This window comes from Rhinopithecus roxellana, chromosome 10, assembly GCF_007565055.1.
Source record: "Rhinopithecus roxellana isolate Shanxi Qingling chromosome 10, ASM756505v1, whole genome shotgun sequence".
Classification (NCBI taxonomy): Eukaryota; Metazoa; Chordata; class Mammalia; order Primates; family Cercopithecidae; genus Rhinopithecus; species Rhinopithecus roxellana.
In genome coordinates, this window is record NC_044558.1 from 133,780,310 (window position 1) to 133,801,762 (window position 21,453).

Genomic DNA, 21,453 nt, shown 5'->3' on the forward strand with positions numbered 1-21,453 from the left:
CAGTGTGGTTCAAGTCACCAAATTTTTTATAACTAATGTCTTGCTCTGTAAAATAGCAATCATAATGCCTTTTCATGCCAATGCAGATATTACTTAGAAACATTATTACTTAGAAAGAAAGCACTTTAAAGTATTGCAAACAAAAAAGTTATACACATCCAATTTTATTAACATTCACTTATAAATTATCTGCCCTTGACATATATTGGAATTATGTTTTTAGGCAAATATAGTAACCCTCTACGGCAGGATAGAAAGTCTTCTTGGTGATATGAGAAGTACTGGTGTGATAATTTCATAAATTATTCAAGTCTGTGGAAACACTCCAGTTCAGAGAAGGGTACTTGGATTTGTTTTCAGATTTCTCGATTTCACATGCACGTTAGGCTCTCTGTTTTTGATGGTGCATGTTTTCTTCTATTAAATAAGATAGCTTTCTCAATAATTGTATCAGAAACAGCAGCAATGAGTGACTACAGGGCCTCTACTGGCCTCAGGCATTTTCTAAAAACCAGAATTAGCTGTCAAATTTTGAGAATACAGAGCTTCCCACGGCCTTCCCCATCCCTGCATTTGGTGTGCACCTCACAATTTCATGCAATTTAGTGACTTGCCAAGCTCCTGCAGGCATCTGTGTTTGTGCTGAAGATGTCTGTCTCCTCTGCAGTGCACCGTGTCGTGTATCACAGCATATTGGAATGGGTCTGTAGGTCGAAATAGCTGATTTATTATTCAGGATAGCTTTAACAGCCGCTGGAGGGAACGTACCATCTTATGGTAGTTGCTCTTCCACACAGCTTTGTTCTCTGCATGGGTAAGGGGTATCTCTGGGGTCCATCAACTGTTACATCATGATGCCTGCGCAATATTTACTTGCTTATATCCAATCTACTGGGTCCCTGAAGAATAAGCTTTTTTCTTCTTATTCGGTAATATTTACCCCTCCTTTTCTCTAATGATAAGAGTACTGGGAAGCAGAAATCCCTATCTCCACCTTCTCTCACCAACTCCCCAGTCTCCCCACTCATTCTCAGTCCTAGGGGCTGGGAGCTGGGGGCTGGGGGCTGAGTGTGGGCCATACGGCCTTGCTGTTTGCAATAAAACAATTGTAAAATAAAGAGAGCAGCCAAAACAGGGAGTTATGAGCTGAGAATATGGGAAGAAGCACACAATTAGTTCTGATGAATGAAATATCTTTCTGATATTATTAACAATCCCTAGAAATTGTGTCCTCTTTATCAACAGAAAAATGTTGATGTGTAAGAAAATAAGCTCATTTCTAATTTAACTCTTTAAGGGGTAGAAAATATGATATATTTTGCATACATATAAATTATTTATTTATATTATAGTCCTATATGATACAAGCATTTTCTCATCTAAAAGTGTTAACTCAGAAAACATACTTGTATTAAGCTCTTGAGCCTCAGAATGGAGTACAGAGAGAACAAAACCATTTTGAAATTAAAAATATTATTCAGCAGAAACTAATATTTTTGAACCAATATGGATTTTTTTTTTTTTTTTTTTTTTTTTTTTTTTTTTTTTTTGAGACGGAGTCTCGCTCTGTCGCCCAGGCTGGAGTGCAGTGGCCGGTCAGCTCACTGCAAGCTCCGCCTCCCGGGTTCACACCATTCTCCTGCCTCAGCCTCCCAAGTAGCTGGGACGACAGGCACCCGCCACCTCGCCTGGCTAGTTTTTTGTATTTTAGTAGAGATGGGGTTTCACCGTGTTAACCAGGATGGTCTCAATCTCCTAACTTTGTGATCCGCCCGTCTCGGCCTCCCAAAGTGCTGGGATTACAGGCTTGAGCCACCACACCCGGCCCCAATATGGATTTTAAATAACTAAATATTTTTTCAAAATCTCCCTTAACATCAAAGTCCAAGATGATTGCATTTGCTTTGATGTCACTATATAAATACAAGGATGTTAACTGATACTCACCTAGGTCAAATATTCCAGTTGCATTAACAAACATACACATAACAAATATAAATTTATATCAAATGTCAAATTTCCCCATTATCTTCTCCATTAGGAATTTGATGTTCTGAAAAGTGCCTTTTCTAAGCATTTAGGCGGAAAAGAAAGAGGCATTAAAAATACAACTAAGAAATATTTAAATTTTGATGAAATAAGAGTCTTGTTAGTTGCAGTCTCTTTTGAATAATTTCCTTAGGAGAAAATATGCTGTGAAACAGTGATCTGCCACTACACAGTGGTTGGGGACATTAGGTCATTTCTAGATAGCAATTATATACACCTAATGGCTTATTCCCTACAAAATGAACTATTATGGTGTCAGAAAAGGCTAGATACTTTATCATCTGAAAGATAGGTTGCTCAGATGTGTACAAATGAATTTATTCTCTTGACCTCTAGTTCAGATGTCAGAAATATTTTATTTTTTACTAAAATAGAGACAGGTTCCTATATTGGAATATGTTCAGTATTTACCACCTTTCTCTTCTATTCTCTACCATAAAACTCTGCCTGATTAAAATATTTTAAAGTATACTTTTAACCTGACACTGTTAATAGCATTGATGATCCTGGATTTTAAAGATGGCTGCTTTAGTCTACTTTGATTTTGGGAAAGCCATTTAAAACAAACAAATATGTGCTATCGTTTAAAGTTTTATAAAGAATTAAGAGTAACTGAATGACAGCTAAATTTCTCATGTATTTATTGACTGCCTGTTAGGTTCAAAGTTCTGTGCTGCATGCAGACATATCAAAATTTCTTATATCTTTGGATCACGAATGTCAGGGTCTTTCAGCTCCTAGTCAGAAAAAATACTACCATGTCAGAGTGAGGAATTCTTAGTATGAGGTGGTGCTGGGGAGTACCAGTAGCTTCAGTTCAAAAATTCATTGCTCTGGGTCCCAACACACCGCTTCTTTTCCTAACACTTTAATTATCCATATTTTGCTCTGCTATTCCAAATGTGTAGTCTCTAAGAATAACCTGAACACGCCAGGTTATTCTCTCCCTCGACAAATTCTGAGTGCATGATTTAACATAAAAACAATTCGAATAAGAGGTTTTTGTCTTTCTACATTTTGAAAAGCCCTTTCAGATACAGTTTTAAATACATAATTGAAATGCGGCATTTTCTTGAGTATTCAATACATTTCTTGGATTTTTTTTTTCCTAACTGCAGGAATAGCATAAATAAAAACGCTCAGTTCCTGAAGCAGTTCTTTAAGCACAGCAAACATAAGTCAAATAGCTTTCACTCCAGGTTTATAAAAGGCAATGCCACCACCATAAGTTTCTCAATAATTCCTATCACCTTTAAGCATGTTCATGTATTAATCTCAATATATTTTAATAGCATACACACGGTCTCAAAAAACCCTTTCCTGGGGTTTACTGTTGGCTTTTTATTCCCCTAGATCTTTTAAAAATCTTAGCCTATACATGACTTAGAGCATGTTTTCAACAAGTTATATGAAAATCTCCTTTTGTGCTCCACATTGACAGAGCCTTTCTGAATCTGGAGAAGGCAATCACGTTCTGTTATGTTGTCAGCATGAGAGGCAAAAGCTCCAAAGTACTAAGTTCCTAGAGCTGTAAATCCATTGTGCTTCATGTTATAAATAAAGAAATTGCCCTGTGACAGCTATAGTTTGGAAGCATTATCATTTCTCTTTTCAACTCTCACTTTTCATCTTTTCAGTTATTTTCCTTAGGAAAACTTAGCCACCAAAGTATGACTTCTTGTATCATGAACCTATATGCCACAATTAAAAGAAAGAAATTCCAGCCAACCATGTCAGTGGCTGTAGTCAGTATTTAAGACAAAACTGACTCCTATCGATTTAGCAGAAGATAGTTCTCTCTGCCCCGTGTCTCCTTCCACCCTGCCGCTCCCTGCCCTCTCCAGCCTTTTGGGCAAGCCTTTTCTTCCTGTTGCATTGCGAATGTGTGATGTACGCTTTCTAGCAGATGCATTTGAGGTTAGGTCTTCGCAACCATGAAAACACAGTTATAAATTGTTCTCGGAGCTATCCCACTCAACATCTTGGCACTTGGTTGTTTTTAACTTTTCAACAATAGGCACTGTTCACTCCCCTCCATCTCAGTTCTTTATTCAGTGATCAGGCAGGACACTGATGAAAGGCTAGTCACGGCTTCCCCCCATGGTATCAGTGTGGTGGCATGTGATGATTCACATGGGGTGTGTTTGATCCGAGGAAGCCCAGTCTCTGCTTATTCTTCCTTTGTTCTGTCATCTGGGGGAAAAGAGAGAGTGTGTGTTCAGCGGATTTTCTCACTCTTACCCAGTGCTGGTGGGCCACAACCGTTTTGAGTTAATATTCCCCAACTACCTACTGTCCAGCATCATATAGAATATATTTATCAAAAAAGGGATTTTTTTTAAAAAGTGAATTTCTATAAACAGAGAAAAACAGCAAACCCCTCTCTGTGGTTAGGAAGCAGGAGCCATTTTAGAAAACAGATCTTGCCTGTCACATAGCTGTCACCATCACCACAGTCATTTTAATAGCTACCATGGTTACTGTTGATATTTTTACTAATACTAACAATTTTATATGATAAAGGGGTTGATTATAGCATTGAAATGGCAGATACTAATGAGGATCTGCCTTTCCCATGGGCTTAGTAGTTACTATCATGGCAGAAAATAATTTTTTTTTTTTTTTTTTAATGCAAAGAGGTGCTTGTAGTTTGGCATTTTCTCCTTTCCCCCTTCCATAGAAGGAGAAGTGTCACACAAGGCTCAGGGAGATGGGATAAGTGGAAGTCCCCAGTTTGCTGGGATGCGGTTCTACAGAACGATTTGAGGTTTCTTTCTCGGAGTTTGCAATCCTCTATGGCTAATGACCTGGCTCCCTGGACCCTCTGTCTCCCCTCACCGGAGGTGGTGAAGGATTTTATCCCACCCAGCACCATCTCCCTGAATGCACCCACCTGCTCCTTGAGCTCTGCCAGCTGACCCGACAGCTGTTTGACCAGACTCATGGTCGATTCCAACTTCTCCTGAAGGTTCCGAATTTCATTTTGCTCACTGTCGCCTTCATTGCTAACGAGGGACATGGCTCGCATCCGAGGAAACCAATCCAAATTCTTCTCCTGAAAGTAAATAAATGTGTGGGAATAAGGGAATAAGTATGGAAGGGGAGAATGTCAATAGCTGTTTATTATTATTAACATACACGCCAAAGTCTCTTAGCACTCAAATTGGAGAGAGAAAACCAGGCACAGGGAAGGGCTGAAGTAGGGCTTAGACGCTGGTCTTCACGGGCTGGGGGAAGACCCCAAATATTGAAGCAAACTTTATACGGGCTCCCAGGGAGGTTCCAGCTGAGGCATTTAGAAAGCACCGTGAGGGCTACAGGCATTCAGTGAATGATGACGAATGATGAGGTGGGGTCTGGAGGCTGGGGGAGCAGATCCAAGTGTGTGTGGGTACAGCATAGGCATGCCCTGTTTCTCTTTCCCCCTGGCACAGAAGAGAAGCGGGGGGGGCGGTATAGGAAGGTGGTGAAAGAAATGTTTCAGCCTCAGCCACCCACACTACTTTACCTCCCACTTCCTCTATAAAGGCTCCCCACCAGCTCTGCCTCCCTCCGAGCTCCACTTGAGGAAGAGGGAAGTGGGAGGGCATGGCCCGAGGTTACTCTGTCTGCTCCCTTTGGAAATATTTTACTGCAATGGGTGAGAGTTAGACTTCCCCAAAGGGCAATAGCTGGTTCCACTTCTGTTTTTGTAGGCAGCCTGGGTGTAGGTGTTGTGTGTGTGTGTGTTTTCCCTCCAATCGTGGTAGAGACTGACAGATGCTTTCTTCAAGACTCTGCTCGATTGTCTAACATCATAGAATCACTATGTATTACTTATATGACATTTTTCCATCCTCCCCAAAGCTCCGCAAGGTAAATCATGTGGTCCCCATTTTACAGATAAGGAAACAAGAGGTTCTAAGTTTCATTACACTTGTCACAAGCTAGTAAATGGCAATGCTGGGATTTGAAGCCTCTGCAGCATTGATGGGGTGTGCCAGTCTTTGTCTCTGTCTACCCACCTATTTCTCTAAATCACCTTCTCCCAACATCCCTAGCAGTGAGCATTGTGCTTGAAACTCTTTCCATTCCAGAAAAGGCAACTGAAATGGCTACAACAGCCTCTGCCTGTGGAATCCCTAGAATGAGAGTCATCAGTGTTCTTGCCTAAGTGACAGTGGCAAGGCCCAATTTGTGTATCTCTAGACTGCAGGCTCAATCTTACCTGGCCCTTGGGTTGGCTTTTTGTTGTTGTTGCTAGGCAGAGAATAACAAGTTCTTTATAGTTCCCTGCCCCCAATGGCAGTGAAAAGGGCTGATAAAGAACTAAAGATAAAACATATTGAAGAGTTTTAAACTACATTTAAACAGCTGCACCTAATTAGCAATTCAAAGGCGAACAGTAACTTACTCTGAGGTGCAGAGTGACAGATTCATTCATTCAATCAATCCTTCAGCATCTATTGTTAGGTATTTAGGGGGGAAAGTCAGATAAGACTGTGTGTCTGCTCTCAAGGAGCTTATGGCTCAGGACAGCCCTCCACAAACAGCGGGCTGCACACTGTGTGTATCGAAATCCCCTGGTTGCTTTTTAAAACTGCAGATTCCCACCCCACCACCTTTTACCAAATCAGGACCTCAGGAAATGTATGTGGTTCTAATATCATTAAAGTGTTAAGGACTCTGGTTTACAGACACAGGGAAGACTGGCTGGGTAGGGAGATGGAGCAAAGGGGAAAGATCTGGAATAGGCCTGTGGGGGAAGAGCAGAGGAAACCTAACAGGGGCCCATGAAATGCTTGCACGGTAGTGTGGCTGGTCCAGCTGCTCACCCACAGCCCAGGTGGATGTGCAGATGAGATAGAAAGCTCGACTGATACAGCATGCTGTCTCTCCCTGGGATGAGCATCAGAAAGATCAAGGTTTAAGGGAGTTCACACGTTAATGTGTGAAGTGGTAGGAAAGACGGAGGAGAACAGACCTGTGCTAAATGCTCTTTAAGCACTTACTCCTTTCAACAATTCTGTGAACTTAGGTTCTGTTATCTATCCAGAATTTACATTACCTATCATCTGAATTTTACAACTGAAGAAAGTGAGGTGCCATGGTTTAGATACGGTTTGTCTGTGTTCTCCAAATCTCCTGTTGAAATTTGATCTCCAGTGTTGGAAGTGGACCCAATGAGAGGTATTCGGGTCATGGGGGCAGATCCCTCAGGAATTGGCTTGGTGCCATTCTCACAGTAGTAAGTGAGCTATCACTCTTTTTTTTTAAGACTGAGTTTCACTCTTGTTGTTGTCCAGGCTGGAGTACAATGGTGCAATCTCGGCTCACCACAACCTCCGCCTCCTGGGTTCAAGTGATTCTCCTGCCTCAGCCTCCTGAGTAGTTGGGATTACAGGCATGCGCCACCACACCTGGCTAATTTTGTACTTTTAGTAGAGATGAGGTTTCTTCATGTTGGTCAGGCTGGTCTCGAACTTGCGACCTCAGGTGATTCACCTGCCTCGGCCTCCCAAAGTTCTGGGATTACAGGCGTGAGCCACTGCATCTGGTGAGTTCTCCCTCTTAGAAGCCTCGATGGGTTTTCGGGGGAATGGATTGGTTCCCATGAGAGTGCGATGTTACAAGCCAGGGTGCCCCTAGGGTTTGGTGTCATGTTGCATATGCCCACCTCCCCAAGCCAGGGTGCCCCTAGGGTTTGGTGTCTTGTTGCATATGCCCACCTCCCCTTTGGCCCTTCTCTGCCATATTTTGATGCAGCACAAAAGCCTTCACCAGAAATCAAGCAGATGCTGGCACCGTGCTTCTTGTGTAGCCTTCAGAACCATTCCCTAAATAACTTTCTTTTCTTTGTAAATTACCCAGTCCTAGATATTTCTTCACAGCAACACAAAATAGATTAAGAAATGAAGCTAGTAACTGGATTAGCTGGGATCCCAACTCAGATCTGTCTGCACCAAGGTCTGTTGGCAAGACGGGAGATTGTGGACAGAAAGTAAAATAACAAAATTTAAAATTCCGAAGGTAAAACAACTTTATGAAATGAAAAATTTTGAGGTGAGAGTGCCTTAAGCCTGGTAAAAGTAAATATCACTGAACTTGGGAAGTTAGTGTTTAATGGATACAGACTATTAGCTGGAGAAGATAAGAAATTTCTGGAGATAGATTAGTGATGGTTGCAGAACAGTGTGAATGCGCTTCATGCCACAAAACTGTACACTTCAACGGTAAGATGGTAAATTGTGTTTTATATACATTTTACCACCACTAAAAAAACCCTGTCTCTACTAAAAATACAAAAAACTAGCCGGGCGAGGTGGCGGGCACCTGTAGTCCCAGCTACTCCGGAGGCTGAGGCCGGAGAATGGCGTAAACCCGGGAGGCGGAGCTTGCAGTGAGCTGAGATCCAGCCACTGCACTCCAGCCTAGGTGACAGAGCAAGACTCCGTCTCAAAAAAAAAAAAAAAAAAAAAAAAAAAAAAAAAAAAAAAAAAAAAATCACGGAATTTGCAGAGGCTAATTTTTAGATGAACTGTGCACAAAACTCCTGAAGTCATCCTGCAGGTCAGTAGTCAGGGTAGATGAGGAGGCTGTGGGTGGCCAAGGGCCAAAATCTGTATGAATGAATAAGAGTGACCAGGAGGTATTAAAGGATAGGATGGGAAGGACTAGAAGAGTGCATTTTTGTGGGAGGTTTGAGGTGTGTTGATTTCTTGGTGATGAGGAGCCCAGAGTGCTGACCCTTTTCTAGGGCTCTTAATACAGACAGGTTGGGAAAAATAGACAGCTGCCACCAAGGGGCTAAACGAGACGGGGCTTGCCATGGTTTGAATGCTTGTCCTGCTCCAAAATTCAATTTCATTTTTAAATTTGATTGGCATTGTAACAGTATTAAGATGCGGGACTTTCAGGAAGTGATTAGACCATGAGGCTAATGTGTGAATTTCCACCTCATGGGGGTGGTGATTGGTGCTGTAACAAAAGGGCAAGTTCAGTCCTCTCTTTCTCTCACCCCCTCACCTTCTATCCTGTGATTACGCAGCAAGAAGGCCCTCACCAGATGCGGGCACCTTGAAAATAGACTTCTCAGCCTCCAGAACTGTAAGCCAATAAATTTCTGTTCATTCTCAGGAGGCTGAGGCAGGAGAATGGCGTGAACCTGGGAGGCGGAGCTTGCAGTGAGCTGAGATCTGGCCACTGCACTCCAGCCCGGGCGACAGAGCAAGACTCTGTCTCAAAAAAAAAAAAAAAAAAAAAAAAAAATTTCTGTTCATTATAAATCACCCAGTCTCATGTATTCTGTTACAGCAACACAAAACAGACTAAGACAGGGCTTCTCTTGGGAGAGCAGCCAAGAAAGCAGCGTTCTGGGAGAGATTTTTTCAACACACAACAGGACAAGGATTCCAGAGGGGCTGTTGGGGCAGGAGGATTTGGGAGCATCACAGACTGGGCTTGGGGTAAGAAGGTACCAGGAATGGGAGAGATGGTGAAAACATCAACCTTCAAAAAGTTTCTGAAAGAAACAGATGCAAAACCTTGTTCTAACAGTAGACTGCAACTCTCACAGATAACGTGTGTTTGTAAAGCTGCCTCCAAAGAAACACTATTGCAAGCATCTCAGGGGCCAGGATCAGCCAAGTCCATGGCCTCTTGCTTTTGAGGAAACAATGGCAGCTCTCAGTGGACCATAGCTGGTGCCATTTGAGCCACAGAATTCCCTTTCCCTACACTCTCTTTTTTCATTTGTTTCTTTGTTCATCCATTCACTTCATAATCTTTGCTGTGTTTACTATGTCTCTGTTAGGCACTGGGAAAACAATAGTAAGCAAAATCCAGCACAATTCTCATGCTTATGGAACGTGTAGTTCATAGGTGAAGAGTAAGACTTCAAACAAAGGATGATAAAAGTAATGAGAAGCTGTGCTTAAGTGCAAAAGCTATACAGTCCTGTCATCCTTTCTCTTCGTTCCTAAATATTATCCTGTCTTCCAACCCTCTTCTGGTTTTTCTAATCTTTCTTTCACTCCTTGTATCGTCTGTGTTTTGGTTTGGTTGTTTCTCAGCCTTTTCTCTCCTACCTTTCTGCTTCTGGCTTCACTCCTCCCTTCCCTTGTATATCTGCTGATTTTAATCTGAGACAAATATATAATGTACAACTAAAAATTGTTTTAATATTGAACATTTTATGGTTCCTTTTCTTAATTTTTAAGAGACCTGAGTTGAATGCTTTACATTTCTCACTACAATGGGGGAAAACAAAACCCAGCTTAAATTGATTGCTTTCTGTTCTCTTTCTTAAAGAAAGCAGTCTTTTAAAAATCAGTTCCACAACTGATTTTTCTTCAAAATTACTGCAGAAAGTACAGTATTCCTCGTTATTTGAAGTGGATACATTTCAAAACCCCTAGTGGATATCTGAAACTGTGGAGAGTACTGAACCCTAGATATACTATGATTTTTCATATATATACATATCTATGATAAAGGATAATTTATAAATTAGGCACAGTAAGAGATTAACAATAACCAATAATAAAATAGTACAATTAAAACAATATACTGTAATAAAAGTGGTCTCTTTCTCTCTCTCAAAATATCTTACCATTTTCGGACTATAGTTGACTGTGGGTAGCTGAAAGCACAAAAAACAAAGCCATGGAAAAGGGGGATTACTGTATATTCTTTTCACGAAAATTAACTCCAATACAGCAGCATTCTTAAATGGTGAATATGCTTTTCCATTGAAAGTAGCTGCCAATTAAACACTCAGAAGTTTCTCTCTCTGCTCTTATGGCTTCCACAGAAGGCTCAATCTGAGCAGAGGAAGAGGAAGGTAAACCCAACTTTAACCTAAGCCAGAACCATAGGACAGACACACAGAGAAGATACTAGTTAATAGGACACCACTTCCTCTCCATGTCAACTTGTAATATGTATGCCATCTAACAAGCAGTTTGATTTGGTTTGTTATTTCTTGATTTACTCATGCATGCTATGTACATCTTGTGATCATGCATATGATTATTAGATTCCCATGATGACTTGTGTCAAAATGAAATCATCTCCTTACTTCACCAGGAATAAACATATTTGACCACAGGGTACTATAAAGTCAGGGAAGATATGGATTAACTGTTAGATTCTGAGGCTATAATGTATGGTCCTAGCAAGTGGGTGAGTGGAAATCCAGAGCTTCTCAAAGATTCTAAAATGCAAAACTCAAAGATGAACCGTCATGTCCCTGAGAAGTTCCTTTAGGGCTCACACACTGTGTCAACCATACCCTTTTATCCCCAAATTCTAATAGTTATCTATTTCTCTGGGTAATTAAAAGACCATTAGATAGAAGTGTAGAAACCTTGTAGTCATTCAATAAAATGATTAGGTTGCAAGTGTCAAAAGTCAGCTGTGCTGGGCCTGCCACGGTGGCTCATGCCTATAATTCCAGCACTTTGGGAGACCGAGGTAGGCAGATAACCTGAGCTCACGAGTTCGAGACCAGCCTGGCCATCATGGTGAAACCTTGTCTCTGCTAAAATAACAAAAATTAGCCAGGTGTGGTGGCAGGTGCCTGTAATCCCAGCTACTCGAGAGGCTGAGGCAGGAGAATCACTTGAACCCAGGAGGTGGAGGTTGCAGTGAGCTGAGATCATGCCACAGCACTCCAGCCTTGGCTACGAGAGTAAAGACTCTGTCAAAAAAAAAAAAAATTCAGTTGTGTTATGTTTTCATATTTGGTTCTTAAATGTGATACCTGATCTGTGGGAAAGGACAATGGGGGTATAATGGAAAGAGCACCAATCTATGAGTCAGGACACCCCGGTTCTGGTTTTACCTTAGCAAAATCTAGCAATAAGATATAAGGAGGAAGAAAGCCTTATTCTCTGAGTCCCAGTTTCTTTATCTGTAAAATCAGACTGTCACCCTAGGTGGTATCTGTGTCTCTTCCAGCTCGTCATTCTGTGAACAATGATGTAAAGACAGCTTTAAAAACCAAATTGCTGAGAGAAGATTGAGCTCGCCAAGTGAGCAAACAGAAACATGGCATTTTGGCTAGAAGCAGCCTCAAAACCACACAGCCCACCCAGTATACTGCCAATGCCCAGCCTGAAACCTAGGAAGTTTAGGTTTCCTTGAGGTCTCAAGGCACAATAGCAGCAAATATCCCTGCACTTGACCCCCACTTCTGGGCAAGTTCTTCCATATTACATAGTGGACTAGCTCTTATATAGCCTATCCCTATTCTTACCTAATTGTCCACTGGCTCAAGAAAATATAAAGAATGTAATAATTTTTCTCCATATCAGAATGAGATTAAGAAATAATGCGATTGACTTATGTTAGCCGAACATTGGAGAAATTGTCTTGGTCTTTTTAGCTCTATTAGGTACATATTAAAAGCTGACTGTGGGTAAGCTACAGAAAGCAAGAATTGTGGTTCTACATCATAGTAACATATCCTACTTGTGGGCTGCCTACCAAATGTCAGGCACATTTTAATCATGCTATGACCAATACCCACAATTCCATAAGGTAGGGACTATTTCCATCCCATTTTGCAGATGACAATACTGAGGCAAGAGGATTAGTTACTTGCCCAAGGTCATATAGGTGGTGTTAGTGGCTAAACCAGACTTTGGCCTCCACCCTATTTGATTGAAAAGCGTGTATCCTGTCACTGCACCAGACTACTCTGCATGTCGAATGGAGATATCTATGTTTAGCTTCTGAACTTGCTAAGGAAAACAAAGACTATAGTAAATCTCCAAACAGAAGCTACTATACCTTGGGCCCCCTTTGATTTCTTCTTCTGGGGTATGCTACAGATTGATTTATTAAAAATCAGAAACAGATCCTCTAGGCATGGTATCATGGATGCACATGCAGGTACTGATAGAAATGCAGCAACAGTTGACATTCACTGTGATTTTGTAGAATGCTCTGAAATACTGCTAATACAGAACAACCCACAAAATGTACTATGTATTGTAATGGAGTATCAGTAAACCATTTAATATGTACCTTCACCTCTGTACACAGACTTGATGGTTATGCTTAGAATGTGCTGTCACAAGACCATTTCCTAAGGTTTTTCTTGGTTACCATCCTTTCCTGAGCTTTATGTTTATACTGCATTTTCCATTCTAAAATTCATTCACAGAGCCTTCTAGGCTGAGGAGCATAAGCATTTCCCCAAAGCCTCAGCATGACCTACTGCATTCCTCTCTTTGCACTTTTGGTCTGAAGACATCAGCAGAAATGGCTCTCAAAAGCCACACAAGTCATGCTGCTACTGCCTACTTACTGGAAGATCCCTCAGGGAAAGACAGCATTTCTTCTTTCCTAGAACTTTAGACCTAGAAAATAATCTGGAACAAGAATTCTTTCTGAAGTTGAAGTAATCATTTGGTTATGGGGTGTGGTTATGGGGGCGTGTCTCATGGACCCCAGCACCTCTGTTCAATTTCAGTAAGGGCATGATCTAAAAAAATTAGGAGATACCCATGACATTGGCACTGGGATTCCTCATCCAGTTTCTAGTGAACACCCACCTGTATACAACAAGGACTGTGAGCAACCTCTCTGGTTCTCACAGAGGCTCAGATGCGGGCCTTGTATTCATGAGGGGGAGGAATGGGCTAGAAAACATAGTCTTGTTTAACAAGTATCAGGGACTGCAGGTGACAGAGAAAGGATACAGCTGTGTTCTTTGAAATTAAAACACTAAGGCTAGGTGTGATGGCGCATGCCTATAATCCCAGAATTTTGGGAGCCAAGGTGGGAGGATTGCTTGAGCGCGGGAGTTTGAGACCATCTTGGTCAACATAGCAAGACCTCATCTCTACTAAAAATTAAAAGTTAACTGTGTGTGGTGGTGCACACCTATAGTCCAAGCTACTTGGGAGGCTGAGGTGGGAGGATCGTTCGAGCCTAGGAGGTAGAGACTGTAGTGAGCTATGATCATGCCACTGCACTGTAGTCTGGGCAACACACAGAGACACTGCCTCTAAAACAACAACAGAAACAAAAACTATTCTTGGACTGACAAATAAATGAAAACCTTCACAACTCATCCTAAAAAGAGGGTTAGGGTTAGGGAAGAAGAGTAAGAGTGAATTTTGCTCCATTAGAAAAACATGACAGGAGTTGAAGATTCATTTTCAAGCTCTTATTAACCAGAACCGTCTTTCTGTGTCTCCCTGTGTGTTCTGTCTGGATCTCCCCAGATCTTCCTTGTGAACTGTTAGGTTCCTGTAAATGTGGTGAGTACCAAATTTGTGTGGATTGAGAAATCTGGAATGTGTTAGTTGTACAAAGCAAAACAGGATTGAAAGATTTTGTAAAGCTACAAATCCCTTCAGAGTGTTATCATCATACCTTGAAATATTGCTCAAATCTAAATGCTCAAATATCAAGTTTATATTATATATCCACATATTATAAATTTGTGAATTTTTACAAAATTATAAAGCAATATTACAAACAGAAAGCATCCTTGGTTAGCTGAGGCCATATGCAGAGTGGCTGAAGGCCATGCCTTAGAGCTGTGCATAGCACCCAACAAAGGCTGGTGTCACTGCCGTGTTCCCGCCTGGCCCCTTTTTCATGGCACAATTTTCAGTGTGCTGGTGGGAAGGGGCTCCTGGTCTAGGAGCCTTGTTTAATCTAGTCATTGCTCCCAAAGGCAGAGGGAAAAAGAGGCTCCATGAAAGTGCCCATGAAGGAGGAGAGTTCTGGGATGAAAATGACTTCACGGGACTCCTAATCTCAGCAGGGCCCAGGTATACAATAAAAAAAACTACAGCTGGAAGGTACTGAGAGATGAGCTGATTCTATAACCCCTGACTTTATAGGCAGCACAGCCATGGTGGGAGGGGGCATGACCCTTGCCCAGCACAGGGCTTGTAAGAGGACAGGACTGCCCACTACCATGTTATGGATGGTCCTGCGGGGTCTAAGCTTCTGTAGGTGTGAGTCTGAAGGCCCCTATCCCTACTGGCTTCCTGACTTTAGGGAGTCAGAGGGAAGCAGGTAAGTGAGGACCCCCTCAGCCAAAAAGAGGATCCAAATAGTTCAACATTTCCAAACATGCTGTGAGGTGTCAGGAAGAGCACTGGGCTCTGGAGTTTCAAAGACTCATGGGTCAGAATTCCCATCCTTAGACTGTTTCCAGACCAGTGGCGGAACTGGTATGGGGAAAGACAGATGGCAGTAAAGACTTCTGCAGTGGGCATCCTGGGGGCGAGAGGCACTGTATGTACTAGCCCTCACCTGCAAATCATCCTCTAGGGTGGGCTGCATGTCACATGGTGGCTCTTAATTGTTTGGGGGCATTGAGAGAACTGTGATCTTCAAGACCTACTTCTCCCAGGTGGCCTGAAATAGCACCAAGTTTGAAAGCAGGGCTCTGGGCAGTGACTTGGGAAAACAGGTGTGGATACCAAGTGTGATGAGGCCCCTTGAGCTTAGCTTTGTTCCTGTGGTGGCAAGTGGTGGGTCTCACACCCCCAGAAAACAGCCTGGACTGTGAATAGAGACCACCGCCCCCGAGAACCCACCTTACTTCTCTGGCCCATTCCTCCTCCTTCCTCCTTCCCAACTCTCCCTCTTAGAAACTTTCTGACCCCCATGAGCAGGAGTGCAGAGGCTACACAAAGAAGTGAAATTACTTGTGTCTTCTTTTGGTCCCAGACTTCTCATCCCTGATCCAGCCAACCATAAGCCTTAGCTGTCTACAGAATGCATCAGCTACATCTGCTCATGGTGGGGTCCTGCCCATTCCCAGCCAACAGGGCACCAAGGGATACAGCCACAGAGAGAAGAGGGAGTGGCCCAGGACTGGGGAGGTCTAAGAAGGCTCAGATCCAATGGCAGCTTAGACAACTGGCAAGCTACAGGCCTCTTATCAATCAGTTTAGCAGCACTGCTAGCACAGTAACCGGGAACACGAAGAAGCAGGACTCTAGGATGAGTGACCACCTCTGATGAGTGACTTGCTGGGAAGCTCTGGGGATGGGCACTGGTCCCAGTGTTGAGCCAACATGATGGTGAGGAACACTCAGAGAGGGGAGGTGGAGTCCAGCTCCCAGAATTGCTTTGAGCCATCGGCCAGCTGATTCCCAGATGCTGTAGTGGCATCAGATTCAGGGACTGGGGCCCAGTCTGTTAAAGGTCTCTGGGAATCTGGAGATGCATTTGATGACGCAATGATGGAAAAGCCGGTCTGAGCAAGGGGCCTGCCCAGCATTCTCCAGGATCCCTACTGCTGTTTTTTCCCACAGAAGTGTCAAGTGGGAAACATTCTGCCCATAAAGGAAAAATAATTAGGTAAAGCTTTGGCATCAGAAGAGGCAAATTAGCCGGGAGTGGCGGCACACACACATAGTCCCAGCTACTCAGGAGACTGAGGTAGGAGGATTGCTTGAGCTCTGGGAGGTCAATGCTGCAGCGAGCTACGATTGTGCCACTACATTCCAGCCTAGGTGACAGGGTGAGACCCTGTCTCAAAAAAGGAAGAGACTGTTGGGGACACCAGCAACCCAGGGTCCTACCAATGGACTTCCTCAGGGCCAGTCATGTCCCCTTCCTGCTTGTATTTTTCTTTTCCTGTACAATTCTGAATTCCACTAAATCTCTACATATTATCTCCTTGGGACCTTAAAAGCCTTTCTTAATCTTACTATTTATTAATTTCCATATTTTAATCTAAGTTATCACCTCCTGTCCTCCTTTGAAAAGAACATAAATGTTTATTTTCTTCTGCAAATAATATGAAGTAGAAACATTTGCAAGTCTCGCTGAGATAGAAAAAAGCTAGAGATTTCTTCATGGTGAGATTAGGGGAAAACATTTGGAATAGGGCATTGAATACTCAAGGGGGCATTCGTTCAATGTGTGGCTGCCCAGAATCTGAAGCTCCTTCCTGTATCTGAGGAAATCATTACTGTGGGGTCCTGATGGAAGTCTGGTCCAGTCTTCTGCGACAGAAGCTGAAAAGGCTGATACTCTGTCTGCCCTCCCTGTGGCGGCTAGAGCTCAGTCATGTGACCAAAGGGTGGCCCATCAGATGCTCTTGCTTGAGATTTTCATATGGAACAAGGGATGCCAAGAAGCAAAATAGTACAGAATTCTTTCCATTCACGGTGGTTGAAGAGGTGGCTTCTGGTCGTGGTGATGCCCTCTGGGCTGGAGCCAGCTTCCAGCACTCAGCAATGGCACTCTTCCTCTAACCAGGCTGTCCCCAGGTGGGACCTCTGGCCAGCTCTTGGATGTTCTCTCGGAATCTGCTCATACTGAGTCTGGTTTCTGCTTTTCTCTGACTGTTGTACTCCTTTCCACAAATTCCTTCTCTCCCTAAGATAACCAGAGTCAGTTGCTGTTGTTTGCAATGCAGAACCACTGCACGAGCCCATGTGGGCACTGATGGTGGCTTCAGAAGGGGTGGCAAGAGTGGGACATACAGGAAGTGCTACCACAGTAATGTCTGCCAAGGGGGCTTTGCAGTCGGAAACTGAGTGCTTGAAAATGCACACTTGACAGACAACAGTTTTCCCCTGGAGGGATGACAGGTGCACGTCACCACGCCTGGCTAATTTTTGTATTTTTAGTAGAGACAGGGCTTCTCCATGTTGGTCTCGAACTCCTGACCTCAGGTGATCTGCCTGCTTTGGCCTCCCAAAGTACTGGGATTCCAGGTGTGAGCCACCATGCCTGGCAAGTTGGTGGTTCTCAAAGTCTGTCTTCCCTAGATCACCTGGGAAATGGTTAGAAATACAAATTCTTAGGTCTTACTCCAGATCTACAGAATCAGAAACTCCAGGGTTGAAGGCCCAATAATTGGTGTTTTAATGAGACCTCCAGGTGATTGTGATGCACGCTAAAGTTTGAGAATGATCACTGTAGATAACTTAAGGTCTAATCAATGATTTCCTAACATCACTACTCATTGGATGAACTGTAAAGAAAATTCTTAACCATACTCATTGTACATGTTGATTTGGTAATCATACAATTTGTTGGCTAAATAGGTACACATTGGAGCATAAAAGGAGTGCTACTAATAATTAGGTAGAGACAAGGACATTAGATGAAAGACTGCTCCAGTCAAAACTGTGGTTCCTCTGGGTTCCATTAAAACCTAGACTATCATTTATGGGATCTGGACTACCTAAGTAAGAGAATGAAATAATTCTGTGACAGTATTGGGCAGCTTCTCAAGATTAGAAAGTCCCATTTACATGTGTAAAATTGTGAGAGCATGACTTTGAGGTATTATCTACTGGGAAGTCATAAGCATTCTGGTCACTCAAAAAATGCCTATAACAATGGGTTTTAACGTATTTCTTACGTGAGAGTGGTCTATACTGGCCACTCCCACTTCATTATTACCCATTCTCTCCTTTAAGTCTTTTTAAAAAATAGACAGCTGCTAATATTCCCCTGAAATTCCTCTTTGATTCCAAATACCTTTTTCTAGAAAATCCCTATTTTTTTTCCCCTCAGTCTTTTGTCCCTGGCCTCTCTACTGGTCTCTGAGCTTTCCAAAAGTCCATTGCCAATGGGCTGGGGCACACTCAGGTTAAAGATCTTGAAGGCTTTTGGGGGTCGGCACAACACAGAGGTCTAACAAAAGATTCAAAGTTGGATGAAGGTGATGTGCCAGGTTGCACTAAAGAGACCTTGCACTCAGACCAAACTTTCTCATTAGCATCAGAGACCTAAACAGTCTTCACTTGATTTTTCAAACAGGGCATCATGTGGCATGAGGGATGCTGAATTTAAAAATCTGAATTGAGTACAGACCAATATGTTATTCTGGGCGGGGGGGGGGGGGGGGGAGGCAAACAGGGTGTGATGTCAAAATGGGATTCAACTCTAAGTTAGATTATAGCTTTGCAGAATATAGCAGTGACCACTGTCTTGCTGGCTCTGGGAAATGGACCCAGTACAGGGTGGTGCACAGCTGGAAAGGCATTTCACCGTCATCACCAATGCATCGACAGCTGGCTAGGTGGGTCCCAGACCATGTGGCCCTGCACACACCTTCACCTCCACCTTTACCCAGCAGCTGTAGGTCTTCACCTACTCTGCCAAGCAGATGTTACGTGGTGAGAAGAAACGAAGTAATGCCAAGTAGGGTGAGCATAAGAAACTTAAAATGATGAAGCCCGGCCATGGAATCCCAGGAGACAAGTGAGACCGAAAGAATATGATATGCTCTAATTCCAGAGGATGCTGGCTCTTTTCAAATAATGGCTCTGTCTGATCATAATTATAAGATGCATAGACACAAAAGGCACAAGGTGTTGGTGAACAGGAATTACAGCCACGAGCCATAGATTAGTTTTACACAAATGGAGTGTGGAAACAACTGTTGATCATGCAGTAGGTGCTGCATTTCTAATTTTTGTGCAATTTCACAAATAAATTCCCCATGTTTTAAACTGAGGCTATTTAGGTTATATGCATTTTATACATTTTTTCTCATTGTTTGATTGTAGGATGGGGTCTTGCTATGTTGCCCAGGCTGGTCTCAGGGATCCTCCTGCTTTGGCTTCCCAAAGTGCTAGGATTACAGATGTGAGCTATTGTGTCCAGTCCACTTTATACATTTTTTTCTATTTCTGAAACATTTCACTGATTATTTGTTTTTATGGGATATCAATCTGACAGAAAAATACTTTAAAATACTGAAATAGATATTGAAGCAATTTCTACATGTAAAACTTGTTTCTAATACATGATGAAGCCAGTCTGATGAAATAACATAATGTTTTATGATTGGCCAATCATATCACTTGCTATTTCCCGAGTGACAGAGTGTCTTTGTTATTGATGAGCTGCCAGAGAACACCTGGGTTTATGCTGATGCGGTGGCTCTTGGTTGGCCCCTACATAGTGTTGGGAGGTTATGGAGTAGGAGGAAGGGGGCTGGTTACCAGAGAGACCAAGCACACGATTGCAGGGTTGGGATTTCAAGTCAGCCCAACCTCTGGACAGGGAAGGAGGGATGCTGGAGATTGAGTTCATTCACATGGCCAATGATTCAATCAATCAGGCCTATGTAATGAAGCCCTAAAAAAACCTCTGGACACTAGGACTTGGTTGAATTTCATTAGTGGACACACTAATGTGTAGGGAGGGTGATCTGCCCTGGTTCCATGAGGAGAGGCCATAGAAACTCCATGTTCCCTCTCAGACCTCACCCCATGTGTCACTTCATTTGGCAGATTCTCTTGATTTGTATGCTTTATATAATAATAAAACTGTCTTCATTAGTGTTTTTCTGACTTCTGTGTGCTGTTATAGCAAATTACTGACCAGAGATGGTTGTGGGAACCCCCAAATTTATATCCAGCCAGTCATAAATGCTGTAGCCTGGGGACTCCCAAAGTGTGGCTGGCATCTAATATAGAGCAGTGTTGTTGGAGATCATGCTTTCTAACTTGTGGGGTCTGCACTAACTCTGAGTGGGCAGTGCCAAAATTGAGTTGCAGTGCACCCAGTTGCAATTGAAACTGAATAGCTGGTGTCAGACAAGGCACCCACCCTAAACACCTCTGGTTATGGCCCATGTGGCCACTGGCTGCTGCCCATGGCCAGAGGGGAAGGGTGACCTTGGTGGCAAAGGTAAGGAAGCTGCAGGGCGGCTAGCTCAGGTTGCTGGGTTTACTTTTGCTAACTGTTGCTGCTTGGAGACCTATAAATAGTGGACATTCGGTTGAACTATTACAAAGAGAGCTACAGAAGCTAGAATACACCCAGAAACCTGCAGCTATATACATATTTAGGATATGATCATGCAAGGCAGAAAAGATTTATCCAGGGTCTATGGATAAAGAATAAAGTCGTTTTCCTTGTTTTCCCTTGAGTCTTGAGCATGAAAAGCATGCTGTTGGACTGTGATCTTACATACATTTTCTCTTTATTTCTTACCCATTCTGCCTGAAGAGTTGGCAACAATTTGAAATCCATCATCCTGGGTGTGTTTTGTGGATTAAACTATTTATTCTTGTATGTTCTACCCATTTCCTTGTCAGGAATGAATTCTGTGTATTACAAATAATTGATGACATCAGGCACATCTCAGAATCAAAAAAAAAAAAAAAAAAGGCACTGATATGTTTTTAATATTTTCCTGGCATAAATTCTTAACTCCTTTCCTAGCCCAGGGGGCCTTACGTGATCCAGTCTCTGTCCCCCTCCCCTCCCCCATCTGTGGCCGCCACCTGCCACCCTCACTAACTCCGGCCACATGAGCTGTCCTGCTGGTTTTCTGCCATGTCCAATCTGTTCCCACCAGGGGTTGGCTCCTGCTGATTCCTAGACCTCTCCATGGTTTGCTCACTTACTCCATAGAGGGCTCTGTTCCAGTGTTCCTCCTCAGAGAGGCTGCCACTGACAACCCTACCCAGC

The 21,453-nt window shown here is 42.9% G+C and overlaps 1 protein-coding gene across 1 annotated transcript in view; it reads right to left on the reverse strand.

Annotated features, from left to right (window-relative positions):
• Positions 1-3,727: 3,727 nt before the first annotated feature.
• The window catches only part of ITPR2 (inositol 1,4,5-trisphosphate receptor type 2), a 493,060-nt gene continuing 475,334 nt past the window's right edge, over positions 3,728-21,453 (reverse strand). Inside the window, exons 56-57 of the mRNA XM_010379849.2 lie at positions 4,943-5,104; positions 3,728-4,242 (exon numbers count right to left, since the gene is read on the reverse strand). Coding sequence (XP_010378151.1) covers positions 4,156-4,242; positions 4,943-5,104 — 249 coding nt within the window. The 3' untranslated portion in view covers positions 3,728-4,155. The remainder of the gene's footprint in view (positions 4,243-4,942; positions 5,105-21,453) is intronic.